The sequence below is a fragment of the Mobula birostris genome, chromosome 12 (genome assembly GCF_030028105.1).
Source record: "Mobula birostris isolate sMobBir1 chromosome 12, sMobBir1.hap1, whole genome shotgun sequence".
In the NCBI taxonomy this organism is placed as follows: Eukaryota; Metazoa; Chordata; class Chondrichthyes; order Myliobatiformes; family Myliobatidae; genus Mobula; species Mobula birostris.
The window spans coordinates 67,675,331-67,695,361 of record NC_092381.1 but is presented as its reverse complement, the minus strand read 5'-3'; the positions used below and the strand labels follow the sequence as shown (position 1 = coordinate 67,695,361).

Sequence of the window (20,031 nt, the reverse complement as noted above, 5' to 3'; positions counted from 1 at the left end):
GTTAAATATCTTCTAACTTCAAAGTAATTAAATTAAATGATCTTCCATATCAATTGGCATGTTGACAAAAAAACTCTACTGGTTTAGGTGTTACATGGCTGTCTTTACAGGAAACAAGTTACATCATTACATACATGCACGAACTGATGAAGGCTAGGTAAGCAGTGTATCTTTAACTGGACTGAGTCAGTCATGAATTTAAAGTTGTGCTGGATATTCACTTTCCAGAGCCTGAGAGGCTTATTGCTAACCTCAGCATTCCACTACAGTACTGTAATTTTTCCAAAGAGTCAGAGTTGTTCATGACAGTTAAACTTCTAATAAATATTCTTTGCTCAACCTGTTGTTGAGACCCACCACTCTAGTGGGTATTGGCAGCTGGACCTCACTGCAGAGACTAGACAGGGAAATCATGTAGTCTTTGAAGAGTAGGTCGATCGAGTATAACCTCCCTGTAGTGAGGGTACTCGTGGATATCTGTACTGGATAGAGCTTTAAATCTTCTTTTGAGTTTAGGGCTTTGCAGGCTGGGAACCCAAAACTATCACAATGTCTGTGGTTGTTTTTCACACTTTATAAGTAACATTATCTGAGCAGTAACAAAGACAAATAGTCAGCTATTTTACATATCATTTGCAACATTATAAGATAAATACGATTGATAGAAGGCTGAATGTACATTCCTCATCACATCATCTCACAAGCCTTACCCAAAGGCCCATTCCAAGTGCTTCATCTCTCTGATTAAGAAATGCATTCCAATGTTTGTCATCTTCCTACTTCCATATTTGTTAATTCTTTTTCCGCAGACAATATGCCAATAATGGTGGCTGTTCATCAAGGCTAAAAACTATATGAGATTGATTAGATTGTTAGCGGCCCTGGATGCACAGCAGTGGTCTTGTTTGTCCTATCTTCCACACACTTCTGTTACAAGTCACAACAGTGTTAATAATGCTAATAACATTTCCTTCTTCAGTTCATGGGAACTGGGGTCCGTGGAGCAGCTGGGGAACCTGCAGTCGCACGTGCAACGGAGGCCAAATGCGACGCTATCGTACCTGTGACAATCCCAGGCCAGCGAGTGGCGGAAGGGCTTGTGCAGGTGCTGACACACAGATTCATCGGTGCAGCACTGATCTTTGCCCAGGTTAGCTGGTTGATTTTACGTTAGTATATATAACTGGGAGAAAAAAGAGAAAATTAATTAGTTTCAGGTGCAAGTATCAAACTCCAATCTGTTAACTAACTTTTTCTGTCTGTATCAGAACCAAACATTTCTGCCTGTCATCAATCTGTGATTTTTGTGCAGTTTTTCTCTTTACTCTCTACTCCCTTTTCCCTCAGTTCTAGTGAAGCGTTCTAACGAGACCGAACTTTGCCTTCATTTTTTCTTCCATAGATGCCATCTGATCTTCTGTCTCTAGTATTTTCTGTGTCTTTATTTTTTTGCAGATTTCCCATCTGCAGTTTTATTTATTGTCTTTCAGGAAAGAAGTACTGTGCTAAAAGTGTGCAGATTTGAGCAATGTGTCAGATGAGATGCATATACAGTGCAGCATCAGATACCACAGTAGCCACGAAAGTTACATCCTCTTTAGGTATAATCAAAGGGATGTGTGATGTCTGGATGAAGATTTCCTCTGAATGTTTCTTCTCTATGTGTTATTTTTGTGTTGGAACACATGCTATAGCCACATGAGGGAGATCGCACAAGAGGTTTATCCAAACTAATGACTCAATCTCTTGTGCTCTGAAAGTTTCTACTGTCCCTGCAAACATGAAGGTAACCCAACAGAGGCTTTTGTTAGAGAAGTGGGATATCACAGTGGCATAGCAGTTACCGTGACGCTATTACCGCTCGGGGTGTCAGAGTTCGGAGTACAATTCTAGCGTCCAGCGTCCTCTGTCAGAAAGTCTGTATGTCAGTCCCGTGAAGCACATGGGTTTCCTTCCATGGTCAAAGATGTGACAGTTACTAGGTTAATTGGTCATTGTAAATTGTCCTATGATTAGGCTGAGGCTAAATCAGTGGGTTGGTTGCCCAGAAGAGCCTGTTTCATGCTCTACCTCTAAATAAAAAAATAAATTTACTTCCCTACTCTTTTCAGAGCTGCTTACATAGTTTGCCCTACTGGACGACAGTATGGATGAGTAATCAGTTCAAGCTATTGTTTGCTTAATATATATATATTGTAAAAAATAATACTCTCATGACATGCGGTTCATACAGCTACTGTGTGGTAGGGAATTCACCTTCCCAACTCACAAGAGCAAACCAAGTATCCTGTGACTTCAGAGTCAAATCCAGGATCAAGTGTAATGTAGTCCTTGGCAGGAACTGGTGAGCAAGTACTGTTTATTCAAGATTCACTTTGTTCTAAGACACGACAAGATGCTCTCAGATGTATTTGTAGAGTTGTACAACACAGGTGACAGAATATTGTTCTGTTATATTGTTTCCATTCTCACTTAATGCAAATGAAAAAGTCAGTGCAATGGAACCATAGTAGAAAACTGATTTGCCGCTCATCATAAGAGGTGTTATTGCTGCCGGACTAATGGCCTCATGTTACAGCAATAATCACCAAGAGATACGCTAATAATCACCATCCCCAATAATCTCATTTACTTCTCCCAAAGTGCATGGAAGCTGGGGTCCTTGGCAGGCTTGGAATGATTGCTCAACAACCTGTGGAGGTGGGGACCAGAGGAGACTCCGTGTGTGCAACAACCCAGTACCACTGAATGGGGGCCGCTCGTGCCCAGGAGATGGTTCACAGGTCTCCAGGTGTCAAGTTCAACCTTGTCCAGGTTTGTAAGGTTTCTTATTGAATGGTCAGGGAGACTGGCTTTGAAGTTAACAAAGTCCACTTTAAAAAGGTTTCTTTATCATTACATTTACTGATATCATTTTATATCACTGGACTGTGTTGAAATTAGTTCTGGGTACATGACCATCGCCTGTGCTTTCATTTCTACAATAGAGACACTTGCTGATAATGAATGACCTTGGCTTTACCCTGAATGTTAAATAAATTTTGCTAACCCATTATAACCAACAGTAGTTCTTCACCCAGATATTTTCTTCTTCTTCACTACCTTTTCCATTTATGAGTTGGGGTTAGAGGTACATTAAGGGAAAGGACATGGAGAGTCATGGGGCCAAACATGGGTAATTGACTGGTAGGGAGGATAATGTGGCTAGCATGTAGCAGTTGGGCCAAAGAGCCTCTTTCTGTGCTGTATGAATCCGGTGTTGAATTGTGATCCTTTCCACATCTTGTGGCACATCGGGCAGCAAACTTGCTGTTTATTTAGCATTTGTCTGTTTTTCATGAGGCCAAGTTGCTAGCTTGATCCTGAACCCAGCATGGATGGAAAGCGTGCAAGGAGCCAGTCGGATTCCTGGTGTTGAACAGGGCTGTTGTATTTAAATACCACTGTTAACATTATGAAACAGCCCAGGACACTGCACAAGAGCGTATGTCAAATACAACGTGAAAATGGGTCCAATAAGAACCTTTAGGGCAAGTGACCAAAAGATTGATCAAAGTGAGAGGTCTTATTTTAAAATTAAAACACTATCAAGCAAATATTCTTCACATGATTTAGTCCAACATAACTTCTTTATGTTATTATTATAACATTATTATTATTGGGTAATATATTTTCTGGTGTAATCTTACGAATTTCTGGTGGAAAGTTAACACTTATCAGCCTTCGCAATTTTGATGAATTGTGCTATTAACAGATTTTAATCTGTGCCTCGGGTGACAGGTAATGTGCTGCAATTTTGTTCCTTCGCTTCAGGTGGTCCTCAGTATGCCAGAGGAAGTGTTATAGGCAATATTAATAATGTGGAATTTGGTGTTGCCTCGCTAAATGCCACCATCTATGACAGTTCAGAAACTGGGACACGAAATATACAAGCACAAATCTTCAATGTACCAAGAAGCATTGGTAAGTGGCTGCTATTTAATTCATTAATAGAACCTCTTTGATGTGAACATAACTGAAGGGTCATGGCTGTTCAATGGGTTTTGTATTCAGAAACTGAATTTGAGATCAATTCAATTGACATTTACCTTAAATCAAGCAAAATGACAGAAGACAATATTTGAAATCGAAGGAAGAAATTGAATAAAGAGACTAGGAGTGAAGGCATGGGAGGGAAAGGAGATAATACTTGAAACTGAACAGATTTATTGCCTTTGTCGCTGACATAATATGCAAGAGAACACCTTCATTGCATAATATATTTTGACATGGCAATGAACAACCCCACTCCTCACTTTCTAATTCTCTCATAAGTAAGAATGTGACCCTTCCTTTATCAACAACCCTAAAGTGTGTTCTTACCGATAAACTGCTATTAATACATGAAATGGGTCAGAATGATCTTACCTCTGGGAGACACACATTCCCAGAGTTGCCTGGAGTTATGGTATACATGCTGTAGGTATTAGGTTGATTGCTATTTTGTAATATACTGTTTTGTGTTACACATTCCACTGTATTTTAGGCCCCGCCATGAGGAAACTCATTTCAATCTTAAACCCCATTTATTGGACAACTGCAAAGGAAATTGGGGAAGCTTTTAATGGATACACGCTAACAAAAGGAGTATTCAGGCGGGAGACACAAGTTGAGTTTGCTACTGGTTAGTTAAATATTTTTAATTTTTCCATTGTGCATAAAATTGGAAGAGGAGATTAATCATTTTATCTGATACAACTGTTGTCTTAGAAATAGTTATAACTCTCTGACTGATTTCTCTTTACCATACAGCCTGGTCAATGCAAAATAGTTGGCTGTCCCTTTAAGTATTGATATCAATGTTAGGTGGAGAATTTTTTTCATTAAATATGGATGTCTGAAAATCAAAACTTTCCGATATCAGCTCTCAGGAAATTCCTTTGCTGTTATGAAATATGGTAACAATAAATCTCTTAATTGATCTTACTTGCTGCTAATTATATGGTATAGCTATATTTAGACACTGTTTTTTCTTATCTAGGAGAGCTTATCATGCTCTAACCATTTTAGCTCATTGCTTATTGAAGTAATAAGCATTTCTAATAATGTATGGGAACCTATATTATGCTGACAAACAAGCATGTTTTAAATTAATGAGTACCCATGGGGACATTTCATATTGCTGCATCTGAAAAGTTTAATGTCCAGTACAGTACTTCTAATGTTGTTGCTGAAGTACTTGTATTAACTTCCTTCCCAAATTACTTTAATAGACAGTTCACTTTAAAGAGCTTAATGACAGATAAACGTGAGCATATTACATAATGGAATAATAATGCACAACAGAAATCAAATCAGAATTCTCCAATGGAAAATCTGAGGTAATTAAATAAACCTAATATTAAACACATGAGCAAGTACATATCATTAGAATTCAAAGCTCAAATATGGTTAAAATAGATTTCTGATTCAAGTATAATATGAAGTCAAATTAAATGGATTTCCTTGGTCACATTTCCCAAACCTAGATTCTCATTTGCAATCTGACTTGTAACTATCCCGAGCTTTGATATCAAGAATTAAGATATTTGCACCTTGTACCCTTAGAGGGAATTTTTGCTTTATTTTAATAGAAGTCACTTACCTGGACCTTTAAATTCTACAACAGACTTTTCAAATTAGTACAGGTTTCCCCCACCATCCGAAGGCAGAGCATTCCTATGAAACAGTTTGTAAGCCGGAATGTCGTAAAGCGAAGAAGCAATTACCATTTATTTATATGGGAAAAATTTGTGAGCGTTCGCGACCCAAAAATAACCTACCAAATTATGCCAAATAACACATAAAACCTAAAATAACAGTAACATATAGTAAAAGCAGGAATGATATGATAAATACACAGCCTATATAAAGTAGAAATACTTCTCTACAACGATTGACTGCACTGTTCTCCGTAGCGAAAATCTCATGCAAGCGCCGTCGGCAGAAAATCTCACGCAAGTGCTGTTGGCAAAAACACGGCGCAAGTGCTCTCCAGTAACCTTTAAGCTATGAAGCTGCCAAATCATACCAAATAACACATAAAAATACACAACCTAAATCAAGTAGAAATAATATATGTACAGTGTAGTTTCACTTACCAGAGTTGGGACAGCGCTGAGCACACTGATAATGGTGTGTAAGGCTGAGTCGGAGGTTGAGGTGGTGCAGTGGCCCCCACCCTCCGGGCAGTGAATTGATACCGATCCGTGAAGTATGCAGGAGTCCAGCGGTAGCCGGGACGCACCCAGTGCATCTTTAAGAAAACAGCCAAAATAAAGAAGCTAATTAATTACGTGCCGCCCGGCACGTAAATGTCAGCCCAGATCAGAGGCAATTGCCGATTACATAGAGCAAGTGAAATCAGCAATCGCTTCTGATCCGACACCTAATTAATTAGCTTGTTTATTTCGGCTTTTTTCTTAAAGACGTGCTGGGTGCCTCCTGGCTACCGCTGCATTCTCCGCGAATCGGCATCTGTCCGCGGCCTGGTGTTTGGGGTGGTGGGACACTGGGGTTTCAATTGTTATCCTTTCCTCTTCCAATTGCATCAGCTTTTCATCTATCAGTTCTTGGTCATGGGATGCCAAAACCTCTTCAACATCATCTTCGTCAGCTTCCACAAGCCAAACTCACCCTGTCCTTGCTTCGTTCACCACGATCGAAACGCATAATTATGTCTAGTTTTACAGATACCTTAGAACCCATCTTGCTAACAGCTGCTCACAGGCACGTGTTTAAGCAATGCCGGTGAGAATGCCGTTCCGAATCCAGGGGAGAGCGGCTGCTCGGGGTGCGCGCTGCCTTTTTCTTGCGCGCTGCTTTTTTCCGCATGCACTTTTTTCATAACAGTGAAAACACCTTCTGTTAGCGAAAACAGGGAACTGATGTAGGTCTTTCGTAACAGTGAGATTTCGTAAAGCGAATGTTTGAAAAGCGGGGGACACCTGTACTGATAAGCTCTTAGCAGGAACAGCTAGAAAAAAATGACTAAGAGAACCCCAAAACGTTTTACACCCACCCTGTTTTTCTCTGTGTGTCCTTTCATGGACCCTTTAATTTGAACAATGGTCCCTTTAATTTGCCTTGAACAGCAACCCCCTCCCCCCTTCAAGGGACAATATAAGGTATTTGATCCAGAAACATTCAACCCAACCAGTCAATCCCAACAGCTATGGTAGATTTGAACTTCAGTTACATCTTATACTGTAACCTTTTATACCTCTGTCCTCCTCTCCCTCCCTTTCCCACCCTCTCTCTTCCTCTCCCTCCCTCATTCTCTCACTCTCTCACTTTCTCTCACCCTCTTTCACTCTCCCTTTCTCTGGCTTCCCTTAGACATAGCTGTACGTCCTACCTTCTAGTACAGTGACTTCCACATTTTTACCACTCTTTCTCGAGAAGAGTTTCTTAATTACTTTTTTGGATTTCTTGCTCACCAAAAGTCTCCCCATCCATTCTACCTAAATGGCTCAGAGTTCTAAAAACATCTTTTGGTCACCAGAAACGTGTCCATACTTGACTGGCTTTGCCTTTTGAGTTTTGCACAGCATATACCAAGAAATTTTGTTACCCACAATATCCATCAAGATCAAGTTTCTTTTAATTCACCTCATCACATATTATTGTAGGATTTGTCCAACAATGCTGAAAAACCATGACTGAAACTTAATTTCTCAGAATTCATATAGGGCAAACCACTTAAGGGATATGCAAACCAAATTTTTTTGGACCTTGGGTCTGAGGTTGGAGTCCTATCTCCAGGGTATTAAGCACTTCTTATTGTTAAACTGTCTTGTTATTAGCTCCACATACCATTAATCAGTAGTAGTGAATACTTCTGAAGAAATGCCTATAAGTTCTTGAATATCTGAATTGTCCCCCATTTCACAAAGTTTATATGCAGCAGATATGATGTATTTATATACTATAATCTCTTACCGTTGAATTGAATACCACATGGTGAAGGATTACTAATAGCATAGGCGGCATCAGTGAGAATTCTGCTTTTGTTTGGTCGCTTTGGTTTCTAGGAGAAATACTGCGAATGACGCACATTGCAAGAGGCCTGGACTCTGATGGGGCACTATTACTGGACATTGTGGTGAACGGATATGTGCTTCAACTTCCCTCATCCATAAACCTTAATGTTAAGGTACAATAAGAAATGCATTATGATTTTTTGTAATATGAGAACAAGAGGAACTTAGAATGCTAGGTTAAAATGCATGCAAATTCCTACCAAATTTCCAGTGCTGCAATGTGCTTAAAGCTGTTAAAGTCTGTCATATCTGGAAACAACCAGTCAAGCACTAGCCCATCTTAAGCCTCAGTCCATTATTACTCCAGCATTTAAATGTTCAATTTGCAGGAGTGTGGTCCCCTTCATGTGAGGTGGCTTGAAAAGATTATGTTCCAAGTTGCTGCAAGTTCAGACTGATAACATTTGGTAGGGTTTTGGTGTATGATGGGACAAATACCCTATGCAATCTGACTGAGGAAGTGAGAAAAGGAGGAAGTACCAAAGAAATGAAGGGAAGGAAAACTGAATTAGCATAAAAATAGAGACTAAAGGGTGTGGTAATTCAAATCTTCTCAACATCTTGCGAGTCTATAATTCTGTTTCATTGAATGAGAAGCATCAGTATGTGTTATTAAAGAGAATTTAACAAGATTTTGCTCTTATTAGATTTAAATAAAAGTGCCAGCTGTCATTTCACACAAAGTAGATGGGATAGAGCAGCGGTCCCCAACCACCGGGCCGCGGACTGGTACTGGGCCGCAAAACATGTGCTACCGGGCTGTGAGGAAACGAAATGAGTCAGCTGCACCTTTCCTCATTCCCTGTCACGCACTGTTGAACTTGAACATAGGGTTGCCAACTGTCCCGTATTTGCCGGGACATCCCGTATATTGGGCTAAATTGGTTTGTCCCATATTTCCCCCACTAAGGTAGAGCGTTCCTATGAAAACTTTCGTGCCGAAATGGTGTAAAGCGAAGAAGCAATTACCATTAATTTATATGGGAAAAATTTTTGAGCATTCCCAGACCCAAAAAATAACTTACCAAATCATAACAAATAACACATAAAACCGAAAATAAATAACACTAACATATAGTAAAAGCAGGAATGATATGATAAATACCCAGCCTATATAAAGTAGAAATAATGTATGTACAGTATAGTCAGGAAGATGAAGGAAAAACAGATATGTGGGGGTAAAAATCAGCACGTGCGCGCATGTGTACATCACATGCACACGTCATGCATGCGCACACAGGTGTCCGCTCAAGGCTTCATGGTCATTGTAGTCTTTTCTGGGGTAAAGTGTCCCGGGATTTGACTGCTACTTTTGTCCCTTATTTGGGAGTGAGAAAGTTGGCAACCCTAACTGTAAAAGACATGTTGAGGTGAGTTTAACCCTACTTGAACACCCCCCCCCCCCGCCGTTGGCCGGTCCACAAGAATATTGTCAATAATAAACCAGTCCGCGGTGCAAAAAAGGTTGGGGACCCCTGGGATAGAGGCATAAACAGGCCAGCAATTTGCGATGATTTACAATTCATGGATTACCTCATCCTCACAAGCTGTTCGGCAATTTTTAAATTAATAACAGTTTAGTGCTCAGATATGTTATACATTGCAACAAAGTTGGGGCTTTATGGTGTATCTGTACTGAAGCAAAAACAATGAATCTGATCATCAATAAGCACTACTTATGTAAACCTTAGCTGTAGTTTAGATACTCAAGCATAACAAATGCATGCAATTCTGTTGTGTTCAGGATTACTCAGAGGACTACATTCAGACTGGACCAGGTCAAATCTATGCCTTCTCCACCAGGATGTTTACAGTAGATGATGCCAGCATACCATATTCTTGGAATCACACCATTACTTATGATCATAATCAAGGCCGAATGCCATTTCTTGTGGAGACGCTCCAAGCCACAGCCATTGAGGCAACTTATAGCCCACTGGACAAAATTCTGGAGTACAAGATTCATGCTATCATCACAAAAGGTAATGAAACAGAAACCTAGTTATACTTGGCACTGCTTTGGTAAAGCAGCCAATCTAATTAAAGGCCCTACCCACCTTGGACATTCTCTCTTCTCCCTCCTCCCAACAACAGAAGATACAAAAACATGAAAACACATCCATGAGGCTTAAGGACAGTTCTATCCTGCTGTTAGAAGACTATCAAACAGTTCCCTGGTACATTAAGATTAAAATCAATATTAGAAACTGTCTTATAGGATGTGAGGTTTGTTGTTTTGTAGCAGCAGTGCAATTCAAAACATAAAATTACTATAAATTGCAAGATAGTAAATAGTGCAAAGAAAGGAACAATTAGGTAGTGTTCATGGACCATTCAGAAATCTGATAGTGGAGGGAGAGGATCTATTTCTGAACCATTGAGTGTGTGGGCCTTAAGGCTCCTGTCATTAATAAAGAGAAGTGGGCATGTACCACATGGTGAGAGTCCGTAATGATAGATGCTGCCTTTCTGAAGCACTACCTCTTGAAGATGTCCTCAATGGCCACTTGAGAGCCACAACAGAACGAAGACCATCATCCTCGACCCCGAGGGATAGCCACGACGACAAATGGTGGAGAGGTTTGTGCCTGTGGTGGACCTGGCTGAATTTGCAACCCTCTGTAGCATCTTGTGATCCTGGATATTCTCACAATGACCTTATTATGACCTTGCACCTTATTGTCCATCTATACTGTACTTTCTCTGCAATTGTAACACCTTATTTTGCACTCTGTTATTGTTTTGCCTTTTACTACCTCAACGCACTGTTGTAATGAATTGATCTGTATAAACATTATGCAAGACAGGTTTTCCACTGTACTTTGGTATCCCCTTCTCTCAGTTCCTCCATCTCCACCACATGTGGTCTCAGGATGAGGCTTTTCATACTAGAACGAAGGAGATGTCCTGATTTTTCAAAGAAAGGGGCTTCCCTTCCTCCACCATCAATGCTGCCCTCAACCACATCTCTTTCATTTCACGCACGTCTACTCTTACCCCATCTTCCCGCCACCCTACCAGCCTCTGCATCCAGCACATAATTCTCCGAAACTTCTGTCACCTCCAAGTGGACCCCACCACCAAGCATATCTTCTCCTCCTCCCCCACTTTCTACTTTCTGTAGGGATCGCTCCCTACATGTCTCCCTTGTCCATTCGTCCCTCCCCACTGATCTCCCTCCTGGCACTTATCCTTTCAAGCGGAACGATGCTACACCTGTCCCTGCTCCTCCTCCCTCACTACCATTCAAGGTCCTAAATAGTCCTTCCTGGTGTGGCAACACTTCACCTGTGAGTCTTTCGGGGTCATTTACTGTGTTTGGTGCTCCCATGTGGCCTCCTGTGTATCAGTGAGACCTGATGTAAATTGGGAGACTGCTTCACCGAGCATCTACACTCTGTCCGCCAGAACAAGCAGATCTTCCAGTGGCTACCCATTTTAATTCCACCTTCCATCCCCATTCTGGTATGTCCATCCACGGCCTCCTGCACTATCGTGATGAGGCCACACTTAGGTTGGAGGAACAATACCTTATATTCCGTTTGGGTAGCCTCCAACCTGATGACAAGAGCTTAGATTTCTCAAACTTCCAGTATTGCCCCCAGAACCTCAACCGCCTTCACCATTTCCCTCCCTCGCCTTATCTCCTTGCCCGCCCATCTCCTCCCTCTGGTGCTTTTCCACCTTTTTTCTTTCTTCCATGGCCTTCTGTCTCTTTCACCAATCAACTTCCCAGCTCTTTACCTCATCCCTCCCCCTCCAGGTTTCACCTATCACCTGGTATTTCTCTCTCCCCTCCCCCCACCTTTTAAATCTACTCCTCAGCTTTTTCTCTCCAGTCTGTATCATCTCGAAATGTCGACTGTACTTTTTTCCATGAATGCTGCCTGGCCTGCTGAATTCCTCCAGCATTTTGTGTGTGTTGCTCGGATTTCCAGCATCCGCAGATTTTCTCGTGTTTGAGAAAATAATGGACCAATTTATCAGTTTCATGCATTTTAAACTATAAGTGGTCTTTCAATTTCTGGAATTCTAGTTATTGCTTTATAACTGCAAAGACAAGGAATTCTGCAGGTGCTGAAAATTCAAGCAACACACATCAAAGTTGCTGGTGAACGCAGCAGGCCAGGCAGCATCTCTAGGAAGAGGTACAGTCGATGTTTCGGGCTGAGACCCTTCTTCAGGACTAACTGAAGGAACAGCTAGTAAGAGATTTGAAAGTGGAAGGGGGAGGGGGAGATCCAAAATGCTAGGAGAAGACAGGAGGGGGAGGGATGGAGCCAAGAGCTGGACAGGTGATTGGCAAAAGGGATATGAAAGGATCATGGGACAGGAGGCCCAGGGAGAAGGAAAAGGTAGGGGGGTGGAACCAAAGGATGGGCAAGGGGTATAGTTAAGGAGAGACCCTGACTATACCCCTTGCCCATCCTCTGGGTTTTTCCCCCCTCCCCCTTCTCCTTCTCCCTGGGCCTCCTGTCCCATGATCCTCTCATATCCCTTTTGCCAATCACCTGTCCAGCTCTTGGCTCCATCCCTCCCCCTCCTGTCTTCTCCTAGCATTCTTTATCTCCCCTCCCCCTCCCACTTTCAAATCTCTTACTAGCTCTTCCTTCAGTTAGTCCTGACGAAGGGTCTCAGTCCGAAACGTCAACTGTACCTCTTCCTAGAGATGCTGCCTGGCCTGCTGCGTTCACCAGCAACTTTGATGTGTATTGCTTTATAACAATAGCTTCCTTAATATATTTCAAAGCATTAAAGTTCAATTCAGTCTGCTGTTCTAGTGTTATAAAGACTTAGTAATGTGTTCTATTACAAATTCAGAACTATTTCACTTAATATTCACCTTTTCCTTGGCATACCATTTGTATTTTACTCCTGTTCTTCAAATTTCATTGCTCTAAGAGAGCAGATTTTAACAATAACCTTTATTTTGAATGTTTTCTGTGATTTTGAGTCACAGTTTTTGATATTCAATGATCTGGATGCCTCCAGATTTAGTTCATTGTTGTAATGACAGATCACAATGGGGAGGTTGTCACTGCTACACAGCTCCATATTGTATGCTCTCCAGCTGTTAATTTTTATTCCAGTAGAAATAGGAATCTTATCTGAGCTTTTATAGATTTAAAAAAATAGATACAGATTTAACTGTATTTTGTATCTGGGATACAAGTAATCCTTAATGTTGGAAATATAAAAAAATAATTACTCCGTAGCTTCACAAAAACAATTACACCAAGACACAAAATTCTTGTCTCGGACAGATTTTTTGACTGAAGCAACAATCAGCCTGTTACTAGTTAACTGACCACAAATACCTAAAATATTTGACAGAATTATTCAACTACCATACCAAATTTGATGGTTTGCATCAATTTACAGCCAATGTTGTTCATTTAGCCAAGAAAAGCAACAAACCAGAAAATTACAGGCCAGTGAGCCTTACATCACTGGCAGAAAAATGACTGCATTAGTTTCTTGGGGACAAGATTTACTTGCATTTGGAAAAGCATGGACTTGTTCGAGAAAATTATTGTGGATTTGTACAGAGAGGCTGCTTGTCACAGATCTCATTGAGTTGACAAAGATACTTGATGAGGGTAGGGCTTTTCGACAGACACGTAAACAGACAGGAAATAGACCAAGTGCAGCCAGGTGAGATTTGTGAAATTGGCATCATGGTGGGCCAAAGGCCTTGTGCGCTTTCGCAGCTTTCAAATACAGAATCAGGATCAGGTTTAGTATCACTGTCATACATCATGAAATTAGGTCACTAGATGCTGCGGGGATTTGCACAGGTGCTGTTTTATTCTGCCTTTCAAAGAATGAGGAAAGGTGTTGAGCTCATCTGAGAGTGAAGTATCACAGCCATTCATGAAGTTAGGTTTTGCTTTGTAAGAAGTAGTGGTCTGATTGTAGGAAGTAATGGTCTGCTTTTAGGAAGTAATACCACCAGAACTGACATGTATCCAATTCCATCTCTAACTTCAATCGGAATTGTTTTGTCACTCTTAAAAAAGCTTTCCATAGGTCGTACCTGGACTTACGGTATGGCTCTGGATCACCAGTCTTGAATGCTACAGATCTAGCCCTCTACTAATTTCCTGGTTATCCACTTCCTTTAGTTTGAACCAGGGTATGTCTGTAAGTCCAGTATGTTCTGGAAGGCACACACTCATCCACACAGGTTTTGAAGAAACCAGTGACAACTGTAGCATATTCATTCAGATTTGAAAGTGAATCCCTGAATATTGACCAGTAACTGTCTCAAAGCAGTCCTGTCAGCACTCTTCCGCCTCCTTTGACCATGCCCTCCTGGCTCTCACCACTGGTGCTGTGGTCTTTCATCTCTGCCTGCACAGCGGCAGTCGAAGTCCAGCCAGGTAATTGAACTTTTCAAAGTGCAAACGTGGTATGGCATGGTAAGCATTCTTGTGGCGGCACAGCAGTGGTCAAGTGTGTTGGCTCCTCTGGTTCCACAGGGGCGATGGCGGTTGTGGTTGTTCAGGGACTTCATCAAGCTGGCCTGGTTGAAATCGACGGCAGTGATAGGGAAGGCATCAGGGTGTGTTTCAAGCCTGCTGAGTACGTTGCTCAGCAAATCCAATACCTGCCTGACATTGGCCAGAGGTGGAATGTACAGCACTGCCGGGGTGACAGCGGAGAACTCCCTCGGCAGCCTCCACATTTATCATTGTGTTAAATGAGCATGTGATATGTTTGACAGTACCGTCTCTCCAACAAAACTGGCCAGTTAAAAAAAATACAATAAAAAGAGTCTGAAACTATGACACTGAAAAAAGAACACAATAGTGAAAATATAGAGCCAAAAAGATTCACTTTTTGGATATCTTCTGTACCTCAGAAATATCACCAGTAATGCAATTATTTCAAAACATCAGCCTGTCTTCATAATGTACAGCTGATAGGTTTGCTATATATTTTCAGGATTTTCTGCTACAATTCATATTATAGCAACATCATTTAATATATAAAATAATTTTGCTTATATGGATTTAGAAAAAAATACCATATCAAAATATCTCACTTATTTGTCTGAGTCAAGCATTCTTGCCATTTGGCCAAGGTAAAAGACTGCCAAGATGAGAGCTTTGTCTTAACAATTCTCTATAAGTAGTTAAATCCCAAATTCTCCAAGACTAAAAGTTATTTGTTTCGTGCAGGTGACCATAGTAACCAATGCCCGAGTGGTTTTGTTTTGGATTCAGTTGGGCCTTTTTGCTCAGGTGGGTTGAATATTGTCATTCATCTGAAAGGTTTTTCATTTGACAAAGATACTTTGAGAAAAACAAATGGGACAAAATCTTTTTTAAAACCTTTGCTTATTGCATACAGATGAAGATGAGTGTGCCATCAGGAATCCCTGCTCTCACATGTGCCACAATGCAATGGGGACATATTACTGCTCATGCCCTGAAGGTCTCACCATATCTGCTGATGGAAGAACTTGCCAAGGTAAACTGTATTTTGACTGAACAAAGTTCAAATCAGTGTTCAACAGCAAATAAAAATAAACACATTAAGAAAGTAACTTGGTATTTCTTTTGACTCCCAATCCTTAAAACTTCAATTATGCTAATATTGGAGTCTGCTTTGGTTTACTGAGATGGTTACATAAAATTCCATTTCCAATTATTTGTTCTTTATTGGCTATGACTCACGCACAGAGCAAGTTAATTACTCTTGAAGTATAAGGAGTCATGTGACACAATGGGTTTTATTTTCCCACACAATCCTTTCTAAATTTAGAAAACAAGAGGATAAAAATTGTGGGCGAGGCATCTATTATCACTAATACACCTTCAACAAATTTCTCTCTCTGACACCATCATTATTTTTCATCTACTACCCACTTGCCACATAAAAACGGAAACATTAAACAGTATTTCTTAAGGTTTTCTTTTCATGACAAATATTTTGCATAACCCGCCAACACCACAGTTACAATCTGGAAAGAGATGCTAGTCTTTGAAACACGTATGCTCGCAAAGGTCAGTGGTCCACTATTTAAAGAAGTACTTTGTAGCAGATTCTTGTCTTTTCCATTGAAGCCCAGCACTTGCTGCTTGAAACATGTTGTCGCCCAGCACTTTCAGTGTTAAGGTCATTTCATGAACTTTAGGGAATTTTTGCTCTCTTAAAATGCCCTTCTCTATTCTATCCCATTACAGCAACATTGAAATTGCCAGTATCTGTCAATGAGAAAAAATCAGTGGAGGAACAAGAACTTATTTTTTTTGTGTTCATAGTTAAGATGCACACTCCAAAGCAGGACGGGCAGAAATGTATTCTCTTAGTTACTAACTTGGTAGCTATGATTTTGCCAATATTTGAAGGGGTAAATGGGGGAAAGCAATATATTGCCCAAAGTAGCTTCTGGTTCTGGTTTTAAGGTAAACATAAATGATGAAAATTTCAGAAACAAAGTTAAGCAGCAAAGCTGTTTTAAATATTTGACAATAGCCGATGGTCACTGATGGTGTAGAAATGCATCTTTGCTGACAAATATTCATCAATGGTACTGATTTGTAGTTCTCTCTCAGTATTTGCTTGCATTGATTTCAGAAACTAGTTATCAGAAGTAGGATACCAAGACCACTTTTGTAACTGTTTATCATTCCAACTGTAATTCTTAATCTGTATGTCCTTCTGCAGACACCCTACCGTCCTGAATACCATCTTCCCCTCCATCTATCTTTGTATCATCTGCAAACTTAGCCACAAAGTCATCAATTCCTTCATCCAAATCATTGACATATAACGTGAATAGAAGCAATCCCAATACCAATCCCTGCAGCACAATGAGAAAAGGCCCCTTTATTCCTTGTCTTTGCATCCTGCCAATCAGCCAATCTTCTATCCATGCTAGCATCTTTCCTGTAATACCATGGGCTCTTACCTTGTTAAGCAGATTCATGTGCAGCACTTTGTCAACGGCCTTCTGAAAATCCAGATGAACAACAGCCTTGATTCTCCTTTGTTTCTCCTGCCTGTTATTTCCTCAAAGAATTCCAACAGATTTGGCAGGCAAGATTTCCCCTTCAGGAAACCATGCTGACTTTGGCCTATTTTGTCATGTAACTCCAAATACAAAGTGGCAGATGGAATATAGTGTAGAGAAGTCATGGTCATGCAATTTGGTAGAAGGAACAAAGGCATGGACTATTTTCTAAATGGAGAAAAAAATTCAAAACTTAGAGGTGCAAATGGACTTGGGAGTCATTGTGCAGGATTCTCTAAACGTTAATTTGCAGGTTGAGTCAGTAGTAAGGATGGCAAATGCAATGTTAGCATTCATTTCGAAAGGACTAGAATGCAAAAAGAAGATTGTAATGCTGAGGTTTTATAAGGCATTGGTCAGACCACACAGTGAGCAGTTTTGGGCCTCTTATTTAGGAAAAGATGTGCCAGCATTGGAGAGGGTCCAGAGGAGGTTCATGAGAATAATCCCAGGAATTAAATGGTTAACATAAGAGGAGTGTTTGATGGCTCTGGGCCTGTACTGCAGGAGTTTAGAAGAAAGTGCGGGCAGTGGGGGAGGGATCTCATTGAATCCTTTCAAATATTGAAAATACTAGATAAAGTGGATGTGGAGAGGGTGTTTCCTATGGTGCTAGAGTCCAGGACCAGAGGGCACAACCTCAGAATAGAGGGACATCCATTTAGAAAAGAGATGAGGAAAATGAGACAGGAGAATGGGGTTGAGAGGGATTATAAATCAGTTATGATAGAATAACAGAGTAGATTCGATGGGCTGGATGGCTTAAATCTGCTCCTATTTCTTATGGTCTTATAAACAATTCCTCTACCTGGAGAGATAACTTGAACCTTCCTCAAATCATTGTGAAACTAAACCACTAACACTAGTCATTGTTTTTTTTCAGATATTGATGAATGTGCTTCAAGTGGTCGCATTTGTCGTGCAGGACAAGACTGCGAAAATACCATTGGCTCATATCGCTGCATAATGAGGTGCAGTATTGGCTTCAGTCGGACTCCAGAGGGGTTAAGTTGCCAAGGTATTATTGTTTTACATCCCTTGAAACAATTCACAAGGAATATTTGCCACATTCTGGGTCTTGCTTTCCAGTGCACGTGTGGTTAGAGGGAGGGTGGGAAAATTAACTGTGACCACTATAAACAATCCATATTAAAATATCCCTCAAGCTATTAGTTTATATGGACCTAGGGAAATGATCCAAACAGACAACCTATCCATTCAGCATTAAAGGAGAAAAAATGGAAGGAACAGCTTTGACAACTTGAATCAATTCTCCTCCATTCCACCATGTTTTGTATTCATTCTGATTTGAGAAAAAAACAGTTTAGTTCATCATTTTATTTTAATTCAGTTTTTCAGTATAAAATTATTTCTAGTTTGTGGCCATTGTTATTAGTATCTAACCAGGATGCAAAGTTCCAGCTGTGTCAACTACATTATAAAAAGGATGTGGACTCTTGACAGTGGAAGGTTTAATTAATTACTTTTTCTTGCCTATTCCTTCAGAGTGTGCTTTGGAGAATTATCCTATTTCAGATGAAGTAGTAATTTTGCATAATAGAACTTTAGCCTCTGCAAGAGTGAACCAAGCAAACCTTGGCATACAAAATGAAATAATTTTCTTTTACTTTGGGCCAGATATCAACGAATGTCAAGAATTTAATCCTTGTCAACATCGTTGTCTGAACACTATTGGGAGCTACCGGTGCGCATGCAACAGAGGCTATCAGTTAAGAGGGAGAAGATGTATGGGTAGGTACAAAGTGTAGGAAACTTTACATTAACCATCATTATTCCAACTTGTCTGCAAGCAGAAAAAAAAACAATATGTAAACATTGCAGAAATGAGCAAATTTTAAAAGGCGGTTATTCACACAATGGATTCCAATAAAGTTAATTGCTAAAAGCTCTATAAAAGCTACAATTCACAAGCATCAACGCCGCAGACCTTGTATTGATTGTACTATGCAGATATCAATGAGTGCAGACAGAATGTATGCCGTCCTGATCAACAATGCAAGAACACTCGAGGGGGATTTCGGTGCATTGATCTGTGTCCAAGTGGAATGACCAAAGCTGAAAATGGAAGCTGTATTGGTAAGTTTGAAGCAGTGTGTTTGCTCTGATTTCTAAGCATTGGTAGTAGTTTGGAATAAAATGGATCATATTTTTTCTGCATCAATAGATGCTGACACTGCAGTTTGTTTAAAAAGTTAGTAAAGCTAGTATTTAGTGCAGTTGCACCTCAGAATCATCAATGCCTTAAAGGCTTATAACACTTAATTACCTTGAGCCAGGATTCATTAACCTTTCTAATATATTGCATTAACCTAGTCAAGATTAGAGGGAATAAATTTAAATTGCTTCATCCCTGGGAAGGAACTGGTGGTAGAAATTGTCTGAGAATTTTGTTGTGCCACCTTTACGCCACCCCCACCAAAAAAAAAACTCTTTAAGAGATATATTAATGTTCTGCTATTTTGGCTGCATAGATTTGCCTCAAGGAGCTCCTGGGAAAACAAGGCAGCTGTAGTCAGCTAAAGACTTTTGTGGGTATAGGGGAATACTGCTATTTTGCCTGAGCACAAAATCGTAACAAAAACCTAGCTCTCTGGTGAAATATCCTTTAAAGAATACTGTATAATGCTTAAAGGAAGGATTGCTTGAAGCTGCCAGTAGGTTTTTAAGATAATTGCAGTTGGGCTCTGATGGCACGTTTAAGGATGGAAACTGAGTGCTTAAACAATTTCCTGCCTGTGTTTTGTTTGGAGATGGAGGGAGGACTGAGGGTAGTGAGTGTCCATCTAAAAGCTTAACTGTAAATTGGTTCAGCTGGACAAAAGCGAGTACAAGAATGCAGATGGGGAAAATAAAGCACATTAGAAACTAGCAAATCCCTGGAGTGATATACTACATTCCTAGGGTTCTCCTAGAGTTAGCTGTGGACAT

General features: G+C 40.4%; 1 protein-coding gene across 2 annotated transcripts in view; it reads left to right on the top strand.

Moving 5' to 3' along the window:
* hmcn1 (hemicentin 1) overlaps nt 1-20,031 on the top strand; it is a 514,861-nt gene that overhangs the window by 477,330 nt on the left and 17,500 nt on the right. For both annotated transcript variants that reach the window (XM_072273998.1, XM_072273996.1), the window contains exons 92-102: nt 980-1,150; nt 2,644-2,814; nt 3,814-3,963; nt 4,526-4,663; nt 8,052-8,173; nt 9,805-10,042; nt 15,245-15,307; nt 15,417-15,536; nt 17,966-18,100; nt 18,721-18,834; nt 19,054-19,179. In XM_072273998.1, the coding sequence (XP_072130099.1) occupies nt 980-1,150; nt 2,644-2,814; nt 3,814-3,963; nt 4,526-4,663; nt 8,052-8,173; nt 9,805-10,042; nt 15,245-15,307; nt 15,417-15,536; nt 17,966-18,100; nt 18,721-18,834; nt 19,054-19,179 (1,548 nt within the window). The remainder of the gene's footprint in view (nt 1-979; nt 1,151-2,643; nt 2,815-3,813; nt 3,964-4,525; nt 4,664-8,051; nt 8,174-9,804; nt 10,043-15,244; nt 15,308-15,416; nt 15,537-17,965; nt 18,101-18,720; nt 18,835-19,053; nt 19,180-20,031) is intronic.